General features: G+C 29.5%; 3 protein-coding genes across 14 annotated transcripts; 1 reads left to right on the plus strand and 2 right to left on the minus strand.

Annotated features, from left to right (window-relative positions):
* Nucleotides 1-272: 272 nt before the first annotated feature.
* On the minus strand, nt 273-15,284 carry LOC145192991 (neurexin-1-like). Of its 4 annotated transcripts, none has more exons than XM_090099565.1 (10): nt 14,945-15,284; nt 11,157-11,380; nt 6,583-6,680; nt 6,372-6,500; nt 6,015-6,221; nt 5,274-5,385; nt 3,603-3,756; nt 1,067-1,160; nt 773-873; nt 273-610 (listed from the first exon to the last, which is right to left on the minus strand). In XM_090099565.1, the coding sequence occupies exons 1-10, from the start codon at nt 15,197-15,199 to the stop codon at nt 287-289; spliced, it is 1,698 nt and encodes a 565-aa protein (XP_089955691.1). In that variant the 5' UTR covers nt 15,200-15,284; the 3' UTR covers nt 273-286. The 4 variants fall into 4 exon arrangements, 2 of the variants coding, with proteins under 2 accessions (XP_089955691.1, XP_089955692.1); XM_090099566.1 differs by lacking the exon at nt 14,945-15,284 and adding an exon at nt 12,247-13,872; XR_016456161.1 differs by lacking the exons at nt 273-610; nt 773-873; nt 1,067-1,160 and adding an exon at nt 2,676-3,021 and having other exon boundaries at nt 3,412-3,756.
* A 1,981-nt stretch (nt 15,285-17,265) lies between these two features.
* On the plus strand, nt 17,266-19,877 carry LOC149882516 (carbonic anhydrase 2-like). 9 transcript variants are annotated; one of them, XR_016456163.1, is made up of 7 exons: nt 17,266-17,568; nt 18,030-18,089; nt 18,471-18,698; nt 18,812-18,909; nt 18,985-19,056; nt 19,385-19,545; nt 19,642-19,877. XR_016456163.1 is itself a non-coding variant. In XM_090099567.1 (7 exons), the coding sequence occupies exons 1-7, from the start codon at nt 17,514-17,516 to the stop codon at nt 19,852-19,854; spliced, it is 981 nt and encodes a 326-aa protein (XP_089955693.1). In that variant the 5' UTR covers nt 17,266-17,513; the 3' UTR covers nt 19,855-19,877. The 9 variants fall into 9 exon arrangements, 8 of the variants coding, with proteins under 8 accessions (XP_089955693.1, XP_089955698.1, XP_089955699.1 ...); XM_090099567.1 differs by having other exon boundaries at nt 18,985-19,150; XM_090099572.1 differs by lacking the exon at nt 19,642-19,877 and having other exon boundaries at nt 19,028-19,150.
* A 2,441-nt stretch (nt 19,878-22,318) lies between these two features.
* LOC149882517 (maternal protein exuperantia-like) lies at nt 22,319-23,546 on the minus strand. The gene is made up of 2 exons (XM_090100919.1): nt 23,344-23,546; nt 22,319-22,891 (listed from the first exon to the last, which is right to left on the minus strand). The coding sequence occupies exons 1-2, from the start codon at nt 23,414-23,416 to the stop codon at nt 22,356-22,358; spliced, it is 609 nt and encodes a 202-aa protein (XP_089957045.1). The 5' UTR covers nt 23,417-23,546; the 3' UTR covers nt 22,319-22,355.
* Between the last annotated feature and the right edge of the window lie 1,985 nt (nt 23,547-25,531).

The following is a 25,531-nucleotide window of genomic DNA, read 5'->3' on the forward strand; positions in this document are numbered from 1 at the left end:
GAATTTCATTTGTAAGATTTGTTCATTGATTTGCCAAGTTACGTCATTATACTATTCACAATGTTTGCTGCGCGTTGTTTTCCGTTGGCTTTCCGATTTAAACCTTTTGTAACTTGAACATATTATATTTAACCTAAGATATATATATTTAAAAAAAAAAAGACAGATGTTTTTTTGCACATAAACCGCTCATGTGCTCTTGTTATTTAAAGTTCGTACAGAAAAAAAAATACAAGCAAAAAAAAGGTCACGTCCATATTTTTCTGCTACATCTTTTCGTTTATTTTTAAATAAGACTTTCTTTTCTCAATATGTCAACGTCCGACGATGAAACATAAAATGCTTTTCGTACTGGACTAAATGTTTGTAACTCACAAGATTGCTTTTTAGCGTGATTGTTAACTGTAGTTGTTGTTATTGGCAATGTTTCATCGTCTGTCTGTCTCAGAAAGTGGGCACGAATTTGTTTCCGTTCCATTTGGCGTTTAACGAACTGGTGCCGGATAAAAAGTACAAGAATGAATGTAACAACAACCAAGAGAACGCACGTACCAACTATTATCCACACAAAGTTATTTGTTTTGGTTTTTGAACTTTCCTCACTAATATACTAAAAAAAAAAAGAGAAAAAAAATTTATATCTGATCAAACCATTCTTATTCTACAAAATGCAATTGAGGCGTATTCAAATTCAAGGCAAATACGAAGCAGAACTCTCTGATAATTATTCAAAGATGCTTGCGGGAAATAAACACGCTTATGGTTGAAATACCTTAGGCGTGGTAATCTCTTCCTTTTTCGGCGTAATTTGAAACGATGAATTATGTTCTGAAGTCTCAATGGACGGTATATGGGTTATGGACCAATCGAAACCTTAAGATGGAAATATTCAAAATACTTAAAAATCTCATTGGTTAATCAGAAAAATTCTTTTTTTTTTTTTCTTTTTTTTTTTTATAACTCCGTGTTCTATCGTAATAAATGCTGGGCACAAATTTAGCATTAACTTCATCTAGCCTAGTTTTTTAACACTGTTAAAACTGAGAAAACATATCAAAACACTAACTTGAATTGAATGATGGCGAGCAACCTTCCGCAACATCGTGTTTTTCAACTTTGCCATAATCATCAAGATTTTCATGCATTTCAATTAAGTTAACCTAAAAATTGAAAACTCTTTTAAAATATAAAAACGTCTCAACAAACTGAACGTCTCAACTGATATGATAGTTATATTCTGTTGTTGTAATGATATATTACCAGCAATTCACTAAAAAAGTGTTCACGGGTAAAATTTGTCGGCCACATGTTATTTTAATCAGTATTGACCATGTTTTTTTTTTTGTTTTTTTTTTTTAAGAAAAAAAAAAAAAATAAAAGAACGTTAATTTTAATGTTGATTTTTTTGTCTTTTTTTTACATTCGTCGATTCGTTCGAAATTGTAAATTTGAATTCCTAGACTAAAAACCAACCTGATTTTGATGTATAAAATTGTATATAAAAACCAACCTAATTTCATGTATAACATTATATGTAAAACCTTTGCCTTTTTAGTTTTATTTTAAAGTTAAGCAACCGATGTATAAAACAAGTTTTTTTTGTAAAAGAAAAATTTGTGCACTTTCTATTCTACTCTCTCCCCCTCCCCCTCCCCCCCAGCAAAGAATCAACAAGAATGATCAGGATGATCAGGAAGAATAAGAGTAAGAATCAACAAGAAAACGCAGCGAAGGCTCAAAAAGGTCAAGATTTAAAGAATTTAATTAGAACTTGAGCATCAGAAAGAGAAAAAGTTTTATTAAAACATTTAAACTTTATATATTTTTTATAACTTTATATATTTACACTTTTAGAACGAGAAACTCATTTGGCAGAAGTTTGCTGCCCTCAGTGTTAGGTGTGACAAAACTGATGGTGGAGATGAATGGGCCGTTCTTATCATAAAGTAGTGACAACTGCTTCTTTAATCTTTTACTTCTTTTACTCAAATTTTCCCAAACCATTATTGATCTTCCTGTTCTAGAGTCAATTTTATCCGTCTTAATGACAACTTAGCGTAATCATTCGGATCCACCAAAAAAATTCGATAACTTTTTGATTTTTAAAGTTTAGTTTATTCTTTTTGAAATATTTATAATTTTTCTCTAAATCCCTCACTTTTTTGGACCCCTCACTTACTATTGATGAGGAATTCCTTATGGTGGGAATAAGAAAAATGGATACAGATATTAAAAAAAAAAAAAAATAAAAAAAAAAAAGTTAGGCAATTTACAGGGGTGCCCATAAAATTAGCCATATTTTCTCTAGCTAGGTTGTATTTACCAATTCAGTTGAAACAATGTTTGCTAAACAATGAACATTTTTCATACAAGCTGGATCTCGTCAGTATTGAGATGTTCTAATTGTTCATGAAATTGAAAACCACCTTTGCAACTCGCCTCCTCTTCTGCTTAGTAGCATCATTCAATAACTGCCTCAAAATTTCAATAAATTGGCATTTAGATTGATTGTTCTAGCTTTTCTGAATATACACCTGTTAGGATTAGCTTGTCTGTAATACAGTATTCTTTCAACCTGTTTGCTTCCACAACCCACCATTTTGCTATATCTTTGAGGGGCTTGTAAAGATTTGCTTGGCTTGAATCATTTTAATAAAAATCATTTAAATATTCTCTTTTTTTTTTTTTGCGTTCCACAAGTTTTTTTAATCTGTCTTCTTGGATTGGCTTCTCTTGTTGTTTCTTTTTAATTTTAACTATTTTTTGCGCTAAACAATAAAAGCATTTTGGAACCCTAAGAGGTTTGTTTACTTAAGTAGCTAAAGATCATTAATATGTTGTATTAAAGGTTAAATGATCTTATTTTCATTAAATAAAAAATGAACATTTTTATATGTTTATGATGCTAAGATCGAAATTTTACTTTGATAAACATTTTAAATTGAATTTTTTGTTATTTTTAAAATCAAAAAGAAACTTTAACATGTTAAACCTTAAAAATTCTATGTGTGTTAACAATGACTTAATATACACCTTGACAAAATATAAAAATGTTTTGGGTCAACCAAGATGGCGGCTGATTTTCAAAACTGGCTTCAGCGCTTTTTATATAAACGTATATACCGTGCCGTCTCCTGTGTATTAAACCTCCTTGATTTTAACTTAATTTTATTTTGCGTTTATATGAATAAACGAGCTAGCCCGGATAGCGAGATCTCACTGTTTTTTGCCGAGATCTCGGCAAACGGGCTGGTTAATTTCTTATATAAATTTGTACGCGTGCGTACACAAATTCTTACATTTTTTAATTTGAAAGCTTCTGCGTAAAATAAAAAATTTAATAATAAAACTGACAACTTCCGTGTACTTAAAATTTTAATAACATTAGCATAGCAATAATTAAGCAGTTACATAAGTGTAAGGTTTATAATGTAAGGAACAAACCCTATCACTACTTTTTAGTGTTAAGGAAGTATTTCAGTAATTCCTGGGAGGAGGGGAAACAAAGCAGGTGAGGTTACCACATTACGTAAGTTTCTAACACAATTAGATCTGTTCCTACTTGCTGTAACAAGAACTCTAAAAAGACATCATATGCACACCTGAGAAATGATGATATCTTGCATGCAGCCCTTAAAACTACTTTTACTTTGAGATTGCAGTAGATTTTTAGGTCCCCCAATAAATATATCTGTTAGCTCATCTCCAGGTTCATAACTGGTAAGCATTTCTTTTGTATAGCTTCTAACTGAGACACTAAAAAAATATTTACATACATTAAACGTATGCATTAAATATTCGCATTTAAATATTTATTTCAATATTAACATTATTATTGTGTATGTAATTATTTATAAAGTAATTATTATATATAGCAATTTGTTATGAATATTTTAATGTAAAAATAATTTAACAAATGCTATTATGTAAAAGTTTTTTAAACTTTATTACTTTCACTGGTTACAGACAGCTTGTATCACATTATACACATTATACAATAAGAGTAAATGCAATTGTAAAAAACTGTACCCATTTATACTAACAATAAAAAAGCATTTTTATCTTTACAATTTAAACTCATATTATAAATTGCTATTCGTACTGAATTAATGCTAATTTATAAATTAACCTTAAAAGCTGTTTTAACAAAACAAATATTGTAATGTTGTTTTATCAGTATATTTAAGAAAACTGACTTAAAGTGCCAGAAGAAAACTAAGAAAAGAATCTTTTAACAGAAAATAGAAAGATAATGGAATGACAAAGAAATAGAATAACTGAATGGTCTAAAGACAATATTTATGAAAAATTGAAGTAATGTATAAAGTTTGTAGAATACATCTCCTCTAGCTAGCTAGGTAAGTAGCAGTTTGAAAAAAAAAAAAATTTTATTTATTATTTTTTTCATAAGACTTCTCTAATTAAATTGCTCCAGCAAAAACAATGAAAAATTTATATTAAAGATTTATTGTCTTTAACATAAATTTTAATTTCACTGAATGTCAGCCATCAACAATTTCTTTTAATTTTAATTTTGTGTGTAGGAAGAAAAGATGAGGGAAACTACTGCAGATCCCAATATTTTTGGCAAATTGAATGATCCTCAGGATCATCATCACATTTGTTTAATGTAGAAAAATTTAATTATAAATAATAATCAGAAAGTACTCTTTCAAATTGTTTTTACATTTTATTTGGATATACTACAGAAAGAAAGAGATTATCTAGAAAGATTAAAATGTAAAATGGTAGAATTTGTATGGCTACAATATGGTAATATGCATTACCATTAGTAGTTACAAAATTTTTTGGTAAAATAGGACAAAATTATTCCTTGCAGAAAACATCTTTAGATATTTTTGTGCTCTTAATCTTTATTTCAATCAATCGATTTTTTTTTTTTTTTTTTTTTAATCGAATTTTTTTTTTTTTTTCAATCGATTTTTTTTTTTTTTTCAATCGAATTTTTTAATCACTTGTTATTATCTTGATTTTATGACATAACCAATATTTTTCTAGAAACTGAGAGTTTCAGCCACTTCTGTCTTTTCTTGTATGTAAAAGATTATCTTTAACTTTGAAATCAAATCCTTTTATAACAGTTAAGATTTTAAATTAACTTTTTACAAAGTTTAGTTTCACATAAAACAAATTTAACTTCGGTATGTTTAACTTCGGTCAATTTCAGTGTGAACAGGGCATAGTATTCAAAACAGGTTAAAAAAACTGTTTAATTTAAGAGTATATTTATAGAAGTATAGAAGGAAGTATACCCATCATCAAGAACTAATGAAACACTTTGCTGATTTCGGAAAATTCTGACATATTTCCATAATATCGCATTGATAAGATTATCTCCAAAAGTTATGATTTCTTCATTGGCACCTAAAAAGAAATTGAACTTCTTTTGTTACAACAATAGACACTTAACTTAGCTTTTTTATAATGTCTTATTGTTGAAGGTTAAAAATGAAATTATCATCACAAAAGTAAACAAAGAATTAGGCTACAAAAAAATTCAATCAAATTATGCTTAAGTGTTCGAAACAAAATCTAAATCATAAAAACATAACTTGTTATCAACAGTTGGGGTATATGAGAAATTATATACAATTCTTTAAGAAATTTTCCGTCAGTTTAAAAAAAAAAATCTTTGTTGAATAAACTTAAGAAGAATAGATTTTTGCTAAAAACAAAGTTCTGTAGATCTTCCTAATTTTATGATGAAAAATCCTGTAGATCTTCCTAAATATATGATGAGAAACCCACTTGAATCTCTATAATTTTAAAAAGTTTAATTCCAAAAATGGAAACCTGAGAATAATTTTAATGTTCCATATTGTAATAAATTTGATTTTCAAAAAAGCAAAAAATTTGGGTTTCAACAAAACAACCATCTTTATGGAAAATCTTTTAACATCTTTGATGAAAATAATTTTATCTAAACAGAAAAGCAATTGGTTATTGTTTAAAGAAGTCATACAAAAATTTACTATTTGACAATTATTACTTACTTTTAAGCTTGTAGCGAAGAGTTAGTGCATTTTGTTTCAGTTCCAGCAGCATATAGCTATCTTTGGTGTGATTAGTTTTTATAAAAAGTATGACACCTGAACTTTGGTATGACTTAAATCGGACAAAAATTTCAGTATTAAGATCGTTTAGTTTCATGTGTGGCCTCCACACCATGTAGCTGCCATCGAAATGTAATGCCTGAGATTCTAGAATGCAGGTTAAGATTTTACTCAAAGATTATTTCTAATGAGGTAAAAAAAAATTAATTTAAAAATTACAATTAAAAAATACATAACAAAGTAAATTCCTGTGTCTTTGCTTTGGCATAAAGCATTATGTATAAAGTCATAACATACGTGTCTCACAAGTGTTGCCTGTATGCCCTGTCCCTCTACAATCACAGCTTGTTTTAACATAACGATTTAAACATCGACCCCTATTCAAACATTGCTGTGTAGCTTGCGAAGAACATCTATCTTCGCAACCTAAATAGGCAGAATTTAAATAGTAACAACTTTGTTAGTATATTTAAGAGACAACTTAAGAAAAAAAAATGTAATTCCTAACCAATGCCTGTTCCTGTATCTTGAAGTACCTTTGGAGAATATGAACTCTTTGATTGGTTAATTTCTTGGAATCGGAACTGTGTTATGCACCCAATAAAACTAGAAATTTTGAATATCTTATTTAGCAATAATTTTAAAAAAAAAATTTTTTTTTTTAATAATTTTTAGGTTTTGCTTTTAAGCCATTATTACTACAGTTTAGTGATCGACCGGAACAGATATTTTGCCGGAACCGGAACCAAACCGGTAATAGATTCTAAATATTCCTAACCGGAACCGGAAATAAATCCAAACCGGAACAGGAACCGAAACCGGAACCGAAAATAAGTAATATATTTTTAAAAAGTTAGTTCTAATTTAAACAAAAATTAATGTTGTAAAAATAACTAAAATTTTACATTTTTTTAAAAAGTTTTTCCGAAACCCAAGGCATAGAGAAGCAGTTAGACAATCCAAAAAAATCATTTAACACCTAAATGATTTTTTGGATTGTCAAAACGCACATTAATCGTTTTCCCCTGTTCGAAGTTGCGCAATAATTTTTACAATGTGCGAAAAAGATGAGCTGCAGGAGCCAAATTCATCTTTAGGAGGTTCAAAATTGTTCATTCGGATCATGACAATATGTTTAAGAAAATGAGCTGGTAAGAATCAGAATGTTGTAACTTCAGCTCAAATAATAGCGATAAAAACATTACAAGATATGAATATTAATTTAAAGTTAATTTAAACAAGAAAATTAATTAGTTTTTAAACAAAGCCAAATTTTATTAACATTAATTCTCAAGCTTAACAACTAATTTAAAAACTTTTTTAATCATTTTTATCAAAATGATCATAACGGTATTATGCTAAATAAAGCTTTATAATATATATTTTCGGTAGCATTTTGAACCGGAAATCCGGCCGGAACCGAAATCTTAAATATACCCGGAACAGGAACCGGAATTTCGGTTCCGGTCGTAATTTTGGCCGGAAACCGGATCCGAACCGAATTCCGGTCGATCACTACTACAGATATGTTTTAAAAAAAAAACCAAAAAAATTTCCAATGATTAACATTTTTTTTTAATATTGAAAAATAATTAAGAACCTTCTACATTTAAAACATGTCAATAGTATTATCATATATTTCAGCTTGCAGCATCAACAAGTCATTTTTCTAAGGTAATAAAACAACCAGGGTATACAAATGCATTTAGGTAATCAGACTTTCAAGACTAGAAAATCTTTTTTCAGAGTGATTTTATTGCAGCTGATATAATAGCAGTATTACACACTTCTACTCAAAATGATTAGTCCAAAATCTCATCATTTATTTTCTCAAAATTGTGAATGCTGAATGACTATTACTTTAGATTGCATATTTACGTGTCCTCATGTTAAAAAATTTCCTTTTACTGAATAAATTGTTTCTGTCAATTTTTTTCTGTTTATGAATTGATTTAAAGGCATCAACCTTAAGCTGTTAGATGAAATTAAAATATACATTGGAAATTTGTATGTATATTTAGAACTAATTGTGAAGATCATTTTCATTTAGAATGCATATCAAATGTAGTATAATAATTTACTTAGATTAAATAGACAGTTAAATATTCTATGCTATTACCTGCCAATTTCTTTTTTTTTTTTTTTTGTGACTCCATTTAATATGCCTGGATTAATTTAGAAAAAGCTAAATATTTTATCAGTTTTTTTCCATTTATGAATTGATTTAAAGGCATCCACCTCAATGATGTCAGATTCACCTCATTGATGTCGGACTCATCTCAAGCTGTTAGACGAAATGGAAAAAAAACTTCATCACCTTAACACTGTGCAATAATAACTTCTGGTGGATTTCTCACTTCCATTGTCATCATCTTATTCATCACTGCTGATTGGGTGAATGATACTTGGGTGAAAGATAATTGGGTGAATGATGCTTGGGTGAATGATGCTTGGGTGAAAAATGCTCAGGTGTTCATACACTTAAATCTTAAACCTAAACATCCTCAGTACAGGTGCATGATATACATTATTTTCTAAAACACCATCCTTCATGTTTTTTTGTAAATTTTAAATGAACAGCAATTGGCTATATTTTTCAAACAATCTGATTTACTGCTTGCTTGCATATATATCTAATATATACTATACTCAATTTTAAATTGTCCACAAGCCATTTACCAGTCTAAATTTGTATCACATATTGTGCTGCTATTATCCAAGATGAATGCAGCTGATGAGCTTGCTGTGGAAAACTGTTTGACTCAGTCTGAAATAGCATCAGCTTGCACTTGCAGTATGTTGCCTTTACTAGCAGCATTTGTAACCAATACTTTGAAATTAAAACCAGTTTCAACAGCCACTCTGAATACACAGCAACTAGCTAGTATTTTTTGGATCAGGTAATGCCATCACAATGGAGGAGGACTTGATGGTCACTGGTTCACTACCACTCAGAAAGTGTTGCACTGTTTGTTGTTTTATGTGCAAGAAGGTATATTGGAAAACCAAACAAAGTAAATAACTGTTAAACTTATCCTAATATTCTAATGATTTCAAAGCATAAAGCATGTGAAAAGATGATCCAAATTCTGGAAGACAATGCCAAGGTCAGACCCATACCCTACAACTGCTGATCAGCTCCATTAAAAAAGGATGGAAGATAAACTTGCTATGACATTTTCACTATGGCCTGCAGATGCTGAGCAACTTGTTAAAAAATCAATTATTTGGCTAACTTGATAAGTATTGACTGCAAAATTACAAGATTGATTTAAATGTAAACAATAAAGACAATCAAATATGACAGAAGTCTGAAAGAACTGCACATGAGCAAAATTAAAAGCAGTGACAATAGTGTTCATAGTGCCACATATATTAAATCTGGTTGTGAAGGTGATAATGATGATTTTGTGGAGTTGTTTACTGTATTTTTTGATGGAGAAAATACACATTCAACATAAGGCTACCAGGAGCAGTACAAAGCCTAATAGATGACAAAACTCATATAATCTAATAAAATCTATCTGCTTAAAGAACATATCCTACCACATGGTACAATAACTACAAAAGTGCAAATTCAAAGAGACTGTCAACTTTGTGTCTGTTGGACATCATGTAGTTTTGCATAGAATGCTTCCTAGAATGACCTGAATTTGTTATGCTTTCTGTTGATGAATGCAGTTGAGCATCCTCAAATTTCAAAGATGAAATTGTAGAACTAAAGTGACATCTCTGATATTTCATTGAAGAGGTGGTGCTTCTCACACTTAAAGTTCCACTTACAGAGCAATGGGTTTTGGTTGACAGCTGGCTATCAAGCCAGTTATGTATCTTCTTAAATCAACATTATTTTGTCACAAGATTTGGAAAACCAAAAACTCAATCGATTTCTTTCACAACAACACTTACTGAGCGTGTAGGTGTTGATTCATGATCAACACCTACACGCTCTTGAATTTTACAGTCTGTAGATAGACTTGCACTGATTCACTGAGGTTAATGCAGATTATGGGCAACTTCAGCTTTGCATAAGCCTCAATAAAAAATGTTCAATCATTAAATGTTGTGAACAACAATGATACACATGCAGTCAAACTCAGCTCTGATTTCCTAGCTCTGATTTCAACTAAGAAGGCATTTTGTCAATATTCTTCCTAAAGTGAAGAATATTGACAAAATGCCTTGTTAGTTGTGGAAAATGACCAACAGAGACAGCCAAATATTGAGCCACTGATAAGGGCTGTAAAAAAATGCATAATGCTTACATACTTTTTAGTGTTTATACATATTCTACTCTATAGTTGATTGTGACTTCAGCAGCATTGAAAATCAACCATAAGCTGTCTAAATCCTACATAATATAATTTTAAAAGATTTTTCTATATGTGGCCAACATTCCAATATACCATCAAAAATGATTTGGTTGGTGGACCACATAGTCTGTGTCCAATTTGGTTAAAAATTTGTCAGAAATGTTTTTAATCAAATGGAAAAGAATTAAAATAATGACAGAAACTAGCAAAATATATTTAAAAAACAGGCATTGAATTGTAATCATGGCATAAAATAGTAAAGTAACAGTAAGTAATAACAAAATCATTTAACCAATGGAAACTAAATTATTTATATCTTAACAATGAAAGAGAGTAATATGGGTTGATTAAACTTTTTTTTCAATTTTTTTGAGCCAATGAGTTTTTAATTCTCAGTACAAGCAACTAAAGAGTGTAAAGAGTGCATTGAAGAATTGTTGTTGAGACTGATCAGTTATGCTTTTTTATTTTTATTTATTTATTTTTTGTCAACATAAATATTATTTGGTATTTGCAGAGAATATTTTTACTGACAGAAAAAAAAAAAAAAAAAAAAATTAAAGAAACTCTCAATTTTATGGACTCAATTATATTTGACTTATTTTTAAAGAGTTTGTAACATGTTTATTTACATCTTTTTTGAATGTTACTTTTGGAACTTCATTTTTTTTTTTCTTTATTTCTGTTTTTAAATACAATTTTAAAATGCTAAAAATGGTTTGTATTTAAGAAGATGAAAATAAAACAAATAAATTAGGAATCATTTTACCTGTTTTCTTTGACATCAGTAAATTTTTTTGAAACAGGAACTCCTCCTATATATAATGAAAAGTTGCCAATATAAACTTCATCAAACTCTTTTTCAAATACTGAATGTGTCTGGTCCAGAATAAGATTAATCTGAAAGTCTTTTACTTCCATTTTTACATGGTGGTACCGATTATCATTCACAATAATATTTGTAGTTTTGACTTTATCAAAATTACGAGATTCCTTAAAAAAGAAATATATATACATATATATATATATATATATATATATATATATATATATATATATATATATATATATATATATATATATATATATGTATATATATATATATATGTATATATATATTAGGGTGCATCAAATGCCCCATACTTTCAAAAATTGATCGGTCCCTATTCTTAAAACTTTCTATTGGTTCTCACAAGACACTCTGTAAAATTTTTTCAAAATTGAATGAGATTTAAGGGGGCCACCTCAAGTCTGAAACTTCCAACAAGACCCTAAACAGAAGGAAAAAAAAGTTTTTTAAATGTATATCATGTTGGGTCTCAAAAGAAGCGAAATTTTATAAAAATTTTAAAAATACTTATCATTTTTTGTTAAAATTTTTTTTGAATAAAACCATGAAAAAATGGGCTTTTTTAATTTTTTGTTAAAAAATAAATAATTTTTATGCAATAAAACTAAGAATAATAATTCGTGTGTAAAATTTTTATTATTTTTTAAAATTTTTATAAAATTTCGCTTCTTCTGAGACCCAACATGATATACATTGAAAAAACTTTTTTTTCTTCTATTTAGGGTCTTGTTGGAAGTTTCAGACTTGAGGTGGCCCCCTTAAATCTCATTCAATTTTGAAAAAATTTAACAGTGCCTCGTGAGAACCAATAGAAAGTTTTGAGATTAGGGACAGATCAATTTTTGAAAGTATGGGGCGTTTGATGCACCCTAATATATATATATATATATATATATATATATATATATATATATATATATATATATATATATATATATATATATATATTTAACACACACATACCTATACATATTAATACATATAAAAACGAACTATATCACTTTCATACCTTATAATTTTTTTAAGATCGTTTTCACATTATCCTTCTTTTTTAATTTTTTAACGTAATTTTTAAAATGTTAAAATAGCTACAAGCATTTTTCTATACATTATCGATCTTTGTCTCAGCAAAAATGTGTCAACTTAGTTTTTGTATTTTAAAATACGTGAAGATTTAAAACCATTAAAAACCATTAAAAACAACCATTTTGCTTCAGGAAACTGAATTTTCAACACCAAGTAATGACAGGACAATAAAAAAATTTCAATAACAAAATTCTTTACATTTTTACATTTTACCGCGTTTTTTTACAACAGTTATGAAATTGCGGAACCTTTCCATTTTCCCGCTCAATTTTTCCTGTGCAAAACTTCCACATTTCTACATCCTTACTTTTCTGAATCCTTTGAGTGAGAGAGCTGGTTATGTCTCTAAACATGGCAGTCTGGCAAGGGGTACAAAACTTGTTTAAATATAGTTTCTCTAACATGGTTTTTCAAAAATTCATCTTTGAAGAACAAATGTAAAGTTATTGTATAGTAATAGTGGTCTTTTAAGTTGTAATGTAAATGAATAAAATGATTACACAAACCTTCTTTTGCTGCTTAGGCATAAAATTGTAATTTTGACCAGGGTCCCACAGACTTAAATTTCTGCAAGAGAAGATTAAGAAGATCCCCTCCTCCCCCCCCCCGCCCCACCTGATTCAGTCAAATGTATATTTTGTTCCTTGAAAAAATTAAGAAAAACTGAGCGCCAAAAATTCTATTAGTTGGATCCCTGCATTTGCCTTCTTTGGTCTTCTTTGGTCTTCTTTGGTCTTCTCGATTGAATAATTTTTTTTATGTTGAAAAATAATAAATACCAAAAAGTAAAACGGAAGGTTTTTGCAAAATACCAATGTGATAATTAAGAATCTTTCTGCTTACAGCCTTTAAAAATGATTTCGTGGAAAAAATAATAAGTCAGAGAGGCCTGAATGATTACCGTCTCGCAGTATAAGTGTACAAATGAATTAGAAATTAAATATTTCAGTTAAGCGAAATAAAAAAACTCAAACAAAAGATAATTAAAAATACTTTTTCGAAGTTTAGTTCATTTTTTTAACTTTTTGTTAAAGGAAAAAGGTCACAAGCAACACCAATTACATACAACATCAATTGTGATACACAATTTTTTGAATGACTATAAAATCTGTTGACAGCAAGTTGTTTTTTTTCAGAATTTAATTCCAGCATCACGAATTAAGGTTTAAAACCAATTTATTCGGATTTATAATCTTTGAATCGTGTGATGTTTCATATGCATCTAAAAAAAATTGGAAAATTGCTGCTATAGATAGAATGTGTGATTTATTTAGATCATACATTCTGTCCATAACTGTATCTTCCTACAGAAATAAAAACCAGAAGGTCAAATGGCTTTTTCTATTTTGAAATCTGCTAAGCCAGTCAGCAAAAATGCTTTTAAAAAGAAGAATTTTAGTAAAAGTCATCAATTTTGTGCACCGAAATTGCACTTAAGAGATACTGATGAGCAGTCTGCAGACAGTGATTCGCAAAAAAAAAGGTTAAAAAGTGATGGAGGTCAAAGAGCCTATGATCAAAGATGGAGATGAAAACAAAACATTTTCAGATATGAGAGAACAATGTAAAAGTGCAATTAGAAAAATATAAGGTTTTATGAAAAATGCCGTTAAATGGAACCACGTTGTTTAAGAATTTAGTCAATAGAAAACATTCATTTATTTGCAGATTTTATCTGATGGATAAGTTCTCAACACAGAAGGTGACTAGTAGACACAAGCTCACTTGATGACGCAGCATCTAAATTGTAGACACAGAAACTGACTTAAAGATACAGAAACTCTTTAAACGTATTTGTTTAGCTCTTAAAAAAAGAAAGTACAAAGCAAAAAATAAAAGCCCAGCGGCGCTCAACACAGAGAACATAGTTCTCTGTGTTAATTATAATATCTCCAAACTCCATAATTACAAGTTGAGTTGGAAATTAATTTGTAACAATATCTGCTTAAATTTACAATCAAAACAGCGAAGAATTTTTCAAGAATGCCATACAAAACTAAAACAGTAAGCGCTTCTATTGGAAATCAAAGCGACGTAAAGTAATTACGACAGTGGAAAAAAAAGATTTTTTAAAAAAGATTTCTTTAGCAAATTAGAAACTTTTTCTGGTGTTGAAATGTGATTTCAATGAAAATGAAGTCAGCCATCTAGGATTTATTCAATCATAATGAAAACAGTCATCTAAGATTCTTGAAAAGATTTTAGATGTTCAATCCAGAAAAGATCAAGGTAGATATAGTATATGATCCTCCATCGATCAGTAGAACTCTTAATCTAATATTTCTGGTTTAAGATGCAATAGATTATCAAAGTCGGCATTTTTACGGAACCCTCAGCTCAGATTTAAACCTATCGTTGTGGTTAGGGAGCTAAGTTGCATTTTCTCTAATGAACTATGTATTTCAACTTATATTGTTCATTAGAAACCTCTGGAACAACATTAAAAAGAGCTTTCCGAAAAATATTTAATTTCTAATGTGGAGATAATATTTGATTTCTAATGTAGAGATAATATTGTAAGGATTTTTTTTTTTACTACAGTATCTGTTAAAGATGGAACAAGAAAAATACAAAAATCAGTTTTTTTTAAAAATGAACAAAAGCAACTTTTGAATACGAACCTTAGTTCCTAACACTAAGCTTTTTTCTCGAATGGAAATATTGATGACAAACGGTTTGCCATTTTTCCTCTTGCTGCTGATAGCGTACAGCAACATAACGTCACTTTCTTGGGTTTTAAATTGAAATTCTAACACGACGCGTGTGACGTCCCAGGGTTCGAACTCAACAAAAGAATTTTGCGGATCGCCATAAAATGTCCTTGTGGATGCTTTGCTCCTTCCAGGAGCTAAAAGCATCATCAAAATCATTATCATCCTTGATTAGTGTAACTATTTTTTTCTCTTAAGATCATTTGATAGTGTTTTGCAGATGAACACGGAAGCCTCTTAAAATTTTTTTTTTTTGACTTTTTTTATTTAAAAGTATTTATTTGAATTCTTAGATCATTAAATATTAATGAACCTTATGGTGATCTTAATCTTAGCTCTTAAAAACAAATTTTACATGAATTCTAGATCATTTTTGTGTTACTCATCATTTGAGGTCATCTTTTCTTTCAAACGCAATTTTTATATTCAGAGTTTATAACTTTACACCTCTTTTTTTTGAGAGAGATTTTTAAAGATGTTTCATTTTTTTATATGTAAAAAAAAAAAAAAAAAAAAAAAAATGGCGAAAAACCTAACAAGTTCATTTAATTTACCGAACCAAAAGATTATTTATAAGAAAAATTAATAAAACAAAACTCCACCAAAACATAACAACAGACTGTTTGCATTTTTTTATCAGATTGTTAAACGCCGACCATAAGGTGACAATAAATGGATTTGTTATCAAAAAAGCTGTATTGTGAAAGCGTAAAGAAAAAGTTTATCGTCATCAGCTAATCTCGGATAAAAGTGTTAATCGTTTTACTCTTTTGTTCATATTGTTCTTAGTTTAATTTGAATTTTATACCGTTTCCAATCTTCAAATACACGTAACTATTCCTTAAATAAAAACTTAGGTTGGTCATTTAGTGGACTCACAGCGGTTGGGGTTTAAAAAATTCTTACGGTAAAAAAAGATATCCGAATGTATAAAAATGTCATTTTCAACATCAGGATTCATTTAACAAAAAGCACTCCGTCTCCCGCCACTCAGTGAATGAATTTATAAATGTTTTCTGAGCTATTTACATTGATTTTTTACTTACATTAAATGGTTCGTTAATTTATGCAAATTATAATCAATTATGTCTAACTAAAATGAAAGTTGCTAAAGACCTCACGTTTAACAAAAACAACAACAACAACAACAACAACAACAACAACAGCAGCAGCAACAACAACTATAATAATAGTATTAATAAAAATAATGGTAATAATAATAATAATAATAATAATAATAATAATAATAATAATGATAATAATAATAATAATAATGATAATAATAATAATAATAATAATAATAATAATAATAATAATAATAATAATAATAATAATAATAATAATAATAATAATAGTAATAATAATATTAATAAAAATAATAATAATAATAATAATAATAATAATAATAATAATAATAATAATAATAATAATAATAATAATAATAATAGTAATAATAATAATAGTAATAATAATAATAATAATAATAGTAATAATAATAATAGTAGTAATAATAATAATAGCAATAATAGTATTAGTAAAACTTTTCTAAAAGATTTTCACGATAAAATTTATTGGATGCGTTAATTCATAATGTGATGCTTTTAACATCCCCGTTCCATTTTTCACAAATGTCTATTAAAAATGATTTAACTTTGTGATTTGAAATTTCCATAGTTACAAACTAAACATGATTTCATTGGTCTGTAATGTTTGAATACCCTTTTTATTAAAACTTCTACAATTGAAACTTTAAAAACGCTTCTAACATTGAATTTTCCTCGTTTACTCCTGCTTTTATTTACCAGAACAAAGTTAAGCTTTTTAATAACTAATCTCGCTCATCATCTTTACTTGTCATAATTTTCAGATTAGTATGACAATAAATAGTTTTTGCACATTTTTTTTCTAGAACTCTCATAAAATTCATGCAGTTCGGAAAAGGTTTCAGAAAAGCTAAGAAATTAGTTGAGCGAAATTGAGTTGAGCAAGCAAAAAAAATTGCCGCTAAAATCGTTAAATTGAAACTTTTTACTTGATTCACGCAATCCAATTATCTTAAACTTTTCAAACAAATCCAAGAGTTGTGCTATTTCCATAAGTTTTTTTTTTTGTAGATTTGATCAAAGTTAAAGTAGGTGAGGTATGAATCGTTTGAACTTTATGTGAAAGTTACGATTAAGTAAATAAACGGAAATCCTTTTTTTTGTCGCTCCCCATCAAAAAAAATCTTTAAAACTTTTTTTGTTTCTCAAAAGATAAAAGAAATTGATCTCAATTTTTGTTGTTGTTGCCGTTATAGAGTTTGGGTCTTAAACTCAACCAAACAAAATTTAAAATGTTGACAGGTTTATTGAAGGTAAATGAGGAATTTGTAATGAACTAAACGCAGCGTTAAACTGTTTAGGAGGTTAAAGGAGTATCAGACCTCATCACCGAACGGTGTAAAACCAGAATCATTTTTAAAACTTTAAGATTTAAAATGTTCACTAGGTTGCTAATTGTTGGAGCTTATTTTATACGCTGTACTTCGTCCAGTAAGTTTTTAAAAATATTTAAATGTATTTATGTTATTAAGGGCTTTTAAGGGGGGTTTCGTGTCCTTTTTGTCATCAGTAATTAGAGAAAACGTTTGAGATTTTTGATTTCTGAACTTATTAAACTAATAAAATTTAATTCAAAATTTTTTAACACTAATTGAAGTAATGCATTAAATAAAACACTCGAAAACAAATTCGTTACCATTCCTCGATATTCCTGAAAATAATGTATTAAATAAAATACTCGAAAACAAATTCGTTACCATTCCTCGATTTCATGAAAAAGGATTAGAAGTAATCGAAAAAAAAGAACGTTGAAAAATAAAAATTTTGAATTTCATTCAACATACTATTAAGATAATTATTTAATTATTTAATTATTAATTATTAGTTAAGTAAATTAAGAGACTATTTAACTGTCTCTTACCTTTTTTAATGAAATTATTTTCTTTTAAAAGGTACTGCCAATGAGAATTGGAGTATAGATGATTGGGGATACCGACCTGGCCATGGACTAAGTTAGTTTTCCCGTTTTCTTTTAAGCATGTTAAAAAATAGAACCCTGTTTTTTTTTTTTTTTTTTTTAATAAAACTTTATACACGGTATTTGATAAAAATACAAATACGATATAACAGTATAAAAATACGGAAGTACGGAATAAAAATACGGTATTGCTGTAAAAATAGACGGTAACGGTTCAAACAATGTTATTGCAAAGTAAGAAAATATAATTTCAAATACTGCTTAATAAAAGATTTGAAACAATAGTTTTATCCTCATTAATCTTTTCCCTGATTATTTTTTAAAACTGTTCTTCAAGATGTTTTTTTATTATCATAAATTTTTTTTTTAGTTTTCATCAATATTTTTATCGTTTATAAAGTAGTTATTCTTACAGTTCCTAATGATTGGGCAAAGCACTTCCGAGGCTGTAACGGTAGCAGACAATCTCCTGTGAATATTATTTACGAAAAAGCCATATATGACAAAACACTGGTGCCTCTCCAGTTGTACAATTATGATCGTATTGTTAATGCTACCTTTGAATTAAGAAATAATGGGCATACAGTGTTATGTACTGTAAAACCTATCAACGCCGAAGACCAAGTTAGCATTAAATGGAAAAGTATTTTATTCATTGATTACGATCTAAATTTTTTAATAGAAATATTTCAAATTTCGACTGTAACTATTTTCATAAAGTTTTATATTTAAAAGTTAGCTTAACAAATTGTTTAGATCTGGAATACGTACTGCATTCAATCCACTTTCATTGGGGACAGTATGATAATCAAGGATCAGAGCACCAAATTGACAGCACATCGTACCCTCTCGAGGTATAATTCAAATTAAAGGTATAATTTTTCAAAGATACTGTGAAAGTAGTTTTTGTTTTGTGACTTTGTTTTTAGATGCATTTGAATCATTTTAAAAAAGAATATAAAAACTTTTCAGAAGCTCTTACGCACAAAGATGGTCTTCTGGTATGGGGAAATTTATTTGAACTTGACCATCATAGTCGACATAATTACAACCTTGAAACGATGATAAAATATATACCTAATGTAGTATTTACAGGCTAGTATTATATGTTAATATATACCTAAAATGTACTCTCGTCGCAGGCTAGAATCATCAGTTAAGTTTTCATTACGTTCGGTTTTTTATTACTTTGTTAATTGTAACATTTACGTTTAATAACAACATTTTACTTGTTTGACCATATGATCGGTTTCCTCGCTATGCCAATTTATAGTCAATCTCAACGCTGTCTCGATGTTGTAATTTTGTAAAGCTTAATGTCATATTTAGATGACCGTATCAATATTAAAGCATTTCCAATCGGTTCATTGTTACCAAAGAACGCTGGAGTAGATTATTATTATTATAACGGCTCGCTGACAACACCAGGGTGTCAAGAGATCGTATCATGGATTATCGATAGGAAATTACAAACGATCTCACAAGCTCAGGTACAAAAAATTTGTTAAAAACTATTTGTTCGTTTAACTTAGTTGTACTTATTTGATAGTAGCTTTTTTTATTATTATTATTTTTTCATCTTTCAGGTTGAAGCATTCAGAACATTGGTGGAAGGGAAGAAGTTCTCTAATTCTGCATCAAATATGTATAACAACTACCGAGAAATCCAACCGCTGTACAAAAGACACGTTTATGTTAGTACGGAAAAAAGTCCTGCCTTTCGGCCTGCAACAAGCTCGGCTACCGTGCTGTTTTTAATGAATATACATGTTTTTTTATTTGTAGTTAGATATGATTAAGCTTCAAAGATTTATTTAGTTGATCTCATGTATTTTACATTTAGGTTTTAGGGGAAAAAACTCTTAGGCGTTCTTTCCTATGTTTAAAATCCGTGTTCAACCAAAAAAATTGATCATATGTATTGTGGCCGGAAAGATTTTGAATATTCAAATCTATTGGACTGATGCATTAATATTTGATTGATGCATAATTATTGGGTTGATGCATAATTATTGGGTTGATGCATAATTTTTGCGACTTTTCAAAAAAATTTTCTTCCACATAAACAATAAAAGTTCTTAACAAAAAGATGGTGCTATACTAATCGCTACATACTTCAAGAAATGCTTCCCATTTGTTTGGTAGACGTTAGATCCCTTTGGTGAAAAGGTCACGGTTCTTGGATGCTATCCACGCCTTACCATCGGTCACTAAGTCATCCAAATCGTCATAAATATTGTTTGTTTACCAGTTTTTCAACAAGCAATTGACGTGATAGTCTGCGAGAGCTTTGGTAGGTGAATATCGCGGATGAGGGAGCAGCTCCCATTCCTTATTGGCAATCGATTCGACGACACAACTTTCAAAATTGGAACGGGCATTATCGTTTGCCGCCTTCACGCTGCAATCGAGACGTTGTTGTTTTGCCTCAAGTGCAGCGTGAAGGTGGACAAGCTGAGCCAGATAGACGTCACTATTAAAGTTGAATTGCTGCCATTTTTGACCGTAATCTGCCTCTGTTGACGCTCATCGTCGTCTTTTCACTTAAAATAAATACCGTTTGAGATGATTTCCGAGTGGATGATTCCACTTCTATCCCACCGTACACACCATTAAGCCTTCTTAGATTGGACATGTTTTAGTATCCCTTTTGGAGACCAGGCAACACGCAAATCTTCCTTCTTTTGTCGTTTGTGGAGAAAACCTTTGATTAATTGCCCGTGACAAGATTCTTCAGAAACGGAGTTTGCTCATTTTACCGTAACAAATTTTTATAAATGCAGAGATGTTTGGATTTGTTGTTGTTGGAGAGTTCATAGGGAACCCATCCAGCCAGTTTCCAGACCTTTCCAAACTTTTTAGCATTGAAGTCGTGGGATTGTATTCGTGTTGCCAGGCTTTCGTCCTCTTCATGGTCGCTAGAAGGAGAAAACTGTCAAAATCCTTGGCCAACTTTTTCATTTACCTCACTGCGTTGTAGGCGATCTTGTTTCTGACTTTCCGAATCAGCTCTGTAGTTCTCACTTTATACTTTTGCTCTTTTCTTGGCTTCAGAGATTGTCTATATGCTTCAAGATAACGTCTTATCTTGAAAACAGTTGGTTTTAAAACTTTTAGGATCCTGCCAATGTCCAAGAATCGTTTTTGAACTTCTAACATTGCCACTCTTTTTCCTGAAAAGTCATTTTTGTATGCTAATCTAGGACCAATTATTTCATTTTTCAGTGAAATTTACATTGAGTTGCAAAATTAAAAAAAATCCAGGTCAGTTCTTCTTTTTTCTGATGAGAAATGTAATTATAAATAAAATATCTTTTTTTTTTTTACCATTTACCTAAAAATAAATAAGCTGTGAAGTGGTTTACATTCTATAAACGTCTATTTTTATTAGTTTATTAGAAAATATTCTTGAGGTAAATTTCCATTTCCAAACTTCATGGACAAAAGAAACCAAGACATACATCTGTGAAAACCTTAATAATGAAAAATTGACGCCCACATTCTCAAAGCTGACATTGTCAAAACCCATGAATCAATTATGGATTTGAACCCAGACCACAATGCAAAGCTTTCAAAAGACGAAGAATAACAGCCCAGTGATATTTTCGTTCAGAAAATAATTATAGTTTTAGTTTTTATTTAGTTCGGAGGCAAAAATTTTAGTTCAAGTTTTTATTCAGTTCATGTTTAAGCAATTTTAGTTTTAGTTTTTATTTAATTGCCTCGGTAAGAAATCAATCTGTTGTATAATATTTATAAACCAAACGCCTTTATAAACATATTTCCAAATCCTTGTATACAGTCTTTTTAACCATCATCAAAGTTGATAACTTTGAAAAAGAGAAGAGCAGAGCTACAAGAAATGAGGTTTTAGAAAATAGAGGATTGGGCTTGTTGCTCAAAAAATATCATAAAAAACGTTAAACCATCGTCTCCAAAACCAAAAGTTTTTGGCCCAAATCCTTCTAATCATGTCTTCTAACCGCTATTTCAGATTTTCAAGAACAGGAAAAAAGGAATTGGTGGAATTGGTTATCTTTTTGTTGGCAATATAAAACGCTATCCGATGGCCTAATACTGCTCTATTTGCCTAATACTACTCTGAAGGCCTTTTATCCTGATCTTGACATTCTGAAATAGTGCTTAGAAGACATAGTTAGAAGGATTTTGGTCAAAAGCTTTTATTTTGGAGATGAGAGATTAACGTCATTTATTGGAGTCCTAACACTAACCCTAAAACAGTTATTTAAACAATTCTTGCTCTTTTAAAATTCAATATCTTTCAATCATTAATAAAAGTTTACATACTGATCCAATCAATTCCAACGCATTGATTTACGACACCAAACCATTTTTCTATTCCCTTCTCCTTTTTTATCTTGAGCATTAGTTTTTGCAATGCTTTGGCATCTTCCAGAGCATTATGAGCTTTAAAGTTTTCTTCTACAAGATTCCCCAATGAATAATGTTTCAAACCAGGACAGAGTATTTTTATAACACTCAAAGTGTCAAGAAATCCCTTTACATTCCTTGGGAACTCAACATTGACGCTTCTCATTACACGACTCAGATTAGGAAAATCAAATTTGTTCCCATTGTGAGCAGCCAAAATAATTTCGCCAGAAAATTGGGAAAGATATTGCGAAAACATCTGCATGGCAGTCTTTCGATCACTGTATTTCACTGGTTTATTCATATAATACATGTTATCACCAGTGATAGAGATTTCGTGTATTTCAGTTGCTTTAGGATTTATTTTTTTTGTAGAAAAAATGTACTGGTCGAACATTTTGTCACCACAAACGGCAGATATTTGTAAAATGTCGCATTCCTTTTCTGAAAAAAAAAAAAAAGGGTAGTTAATATTATGGGCATGTTTGTTTAATTAAAAAGCTTACCAGTTTTGTCTCAGATTGAAAATCGGATCTTAAACAATCGTTACAAATAAAAGATGAAGGGTTAAATGATAGTAATAACTAAAATACATTTTTGGTTCACATAAAGAAAATGAAAGTCGGCTCTGTTTAGGCTCCCTTAGTCTATTCATAGTTTTTTTTAAAAACAAACAAAGTAATTTAGTAACGAAATACAATGAATTAAAAGAATCTGTTAAAACTGATGGAATTGTTATAAAAAAAAGATAAATACTGATTTATGAAACAATGTTAGTAAAACGTTAGATATTGAAGAGCTTTTAAGTATGAGTTACATTTGCACATCTAAAATCCTCAGTCTCAAAAACTTTTATCATATATTTGCGTATAGTTTGCTTTAAAAAATTTTATTACCTAATCCAGTTGTTTCTATGTCAAAGTAAACAATAGTTTTATCTGGGTATGAACCAGCAATCATTGAACTCATTTTTTCTCTTAATTTAAATTGGTCTTTGTTTTTCTTGCGATGATAGAGTCAAGTTCTATAAGAATAAGGAAATTAGATCTAGACATAACCCGCTTACAAACTAGACATATCCCGTGATGATAGAGTTAAGTTCTATATGAATAGGGAAACGAGATCTAGACATAATCCGTGGTTATACACGTGTGTATAAGCGGGTTATGTCGTGTTCATACACGTGTTTGTAAGCGTGTTTATACACGTGTGTATAAGCGGGTTATGTCGTGTTCATACACGTGTTTGTAAGCGTGTTTATACACGTGTATATAAGCGGGTTATGTCGTGTTCATACACGTGTTTGTAAGCGTGTTTATACACGTGTATATAACCAGGTTATGTCTTGATCAGTGATTCCCAACGTGGGGTGTACGCCCCACCGGTGGGGCGTAGGAAATGTCCAGGGGGCAATTATAAAATTGCAAATAAAAACTTTTGTTAAGCAAATGTTTTTTAACTTGCACTCCTTAATTTTTTTTTTTTTTATTTTCTAAATAAAAATAAATCTTTATTTAAAATAAAATTTTTTCAAAATTTATTTTTTTGTTTGTTTGTTCAATTGTGAAATTATTTTATTTATTTTGAACGTCTTAACAATTTATTAGTTTATGTACATACATATGTATATGCAGTTGTTTTTATTTTATAACAATTTATCATGTCCTGCTTTAATATTTTCACATTTTTTAACAGCCAAATAATGAAAATTTGCCCGTTTTTGCAATTTTTTAATTTTTATATGGATAATTAGTAAGCTAGGTTAGCATAAAAAGCATTATGTGTGGAAATTTTAAAAGTGCATCATAAATCATTAGTTTTCTTTCAGCAGTTCATCAATTTGAAGGTTTTCTATAAAATAAAAGTAATTTGTGTATGTGAAAAAAAACTGAATCAAAGTTAAATACGATTATAAGGTAAAATAGAAAATGGGTGGTAATTTTTTAGTATATATTATTTAGTCTTCTGCTTTCACTAAATTTTGCAGGAAAAAATGGCTTATAGAGCTTTTTTTTATATTTTAGTTGTTAGATAATCTCATATTATATAAAATGTACATTTACCATTCTGTTTATTGTGCAAACAGAGTTTAAGTAACGAATCTATGAAAAAAGGCCGTCTCGAAACATACTTAAAGGCGAAACATGGAACTGACGTAAGTTATAATTTGGACCAATTTAAATCTTTAAAGGAGAAATTTGATGAAAGATCGACAATAAATTCAATATATTTTGCAAAAACTGCAGTTCAAACTCGTACTCTTGAAGCTAGCTATGAAATTTCTCTATTAGCATCAAAGTTAGGAAAAAAATCATACTATTGGGGAGGCCAAAAAATCATGGGGAGGGTTTAATTAAACCAGTCCCAGCAAGCACATAACGTTGAAACAACGTTGAAACAACGTTGTAACAACGTTGATCAACGTCGATCAACGTTATTTCAACGTTTTTTCAACGTTGTGTGCTAGCAGGGGTAATATCAACTTTTCTCAAAACAATTCTTGGGCAAAGATGACCAAGGTGCTAATTCAATGCCACTAAGCAAAAATACTGTTAGTAGAAGAACAGATGAGATGGCTAAAGATGTTGAAATCCAAATTGTTGAAAAGTTAAGATCAAGAAAATTCTCAATACAGATGGATGGGTCAACTGTAAGAGACAGTCAGGCTGTATTGATGGCTTACGTAAGATATATTGAAAATGGTGAATTCACTGAAGAAACAATATTCTGTGAATCATTGGAAAATACTACCACTGCCGTTGAGACAACTTACCTAAAACGATATTTATTTGAAACACAAATACGAACTTAAAATATCTTATCTTGTGCTACAGACGGTGTTCCTGTTATGATGGGCAAGAACAATGAGTGTTTAAAATTAATGAAGGATGACAATCCCGAAATGTTGCTTGTGCATTGTGTTATTCAGAGAAAAAAAAAATTAGCTTCCAAACTTCCACCTGTTTTAAAAGAGATTTTGACTACTTCCACCTGTTTTAAAAGAGATTTTGACTACTTCCAACTGTTTTAAAAGAGATTTTGACTACTTCCACCTGTTTTAAAAGAAATTTTGAGCTCAGTAAT

The sequence above is a fragment of the Hydra viridissima genome, unplaced genomic scaffold, assembly GCF_058129835.1.
Source record: "Hydra viridissima isolate aposymbiotic clone 2 unplaced genomic scaffold, HvirCarnegie_v1 scaffold_10, whole genome shotgun sequence".
NCBI classification, from domain to species: domain Eukaryota; kingdom Metazoa; phylum Cnidaria; class Hydrozoa; order Anthoathecata; family Hydridae; genus Hydra; species Hydra viridissima.

Coding starts and splice junctions, on each gene's coding strand:
- LOC145192991 (XM_090099565.1), bottom strand. CDS start 15,199: ATGATAATGATTTTGATGATGCTTTTAGCTCCTGGAAGGAGCAAAGCA. Junction 6,501..6,582: donor AGATACAGGAACAGGCATTG/GTTAGGAATTAC, acceptor CTGCCTATTTAG/GTTGCGAAGATAGATGTTCT. Junction 3,757..5,273: donor TCATTAGTTCTTGATGATGG/GTATACTTCCTT, acceptor ATATTTTTTTAG/TGTCTCAGTTAGAAGCTATA.
- LOC149882516 (XM_090099567.1), top strand. CDS start 17,514: ATGTTCACTAGGTTGCTAATTGTTGGAGCTTATTTTATACGCTGTACT. Junction 19,151..19,384: donor ACCTAATGTAGTATTTACAG/GCTAGTATTATA, acceptor TGTCATATTTAG/ATGACCGTATCAATATTAAA. Junction 19,546..19,641: donor AAACGATCTCACAAGCTCAG/GTACAAAAAATT, acceptor TTCATCTTTCAG/GTTGAAGCATTCAGAACATT.
- LOC149882517 (XM_090100919.1), bottom strand. CDS start 23,416: ATGAGTTCAATGATTGCTGGTTCATACCCAGATAAAACTATTGTTTAC. Junction 22,892..23,343: donor CATAGAAACAACTGGATTAG/GTAATAAAATTT, acceptor TTTTTTTTTCAG/AAAAGGAATGCGACATTTTA.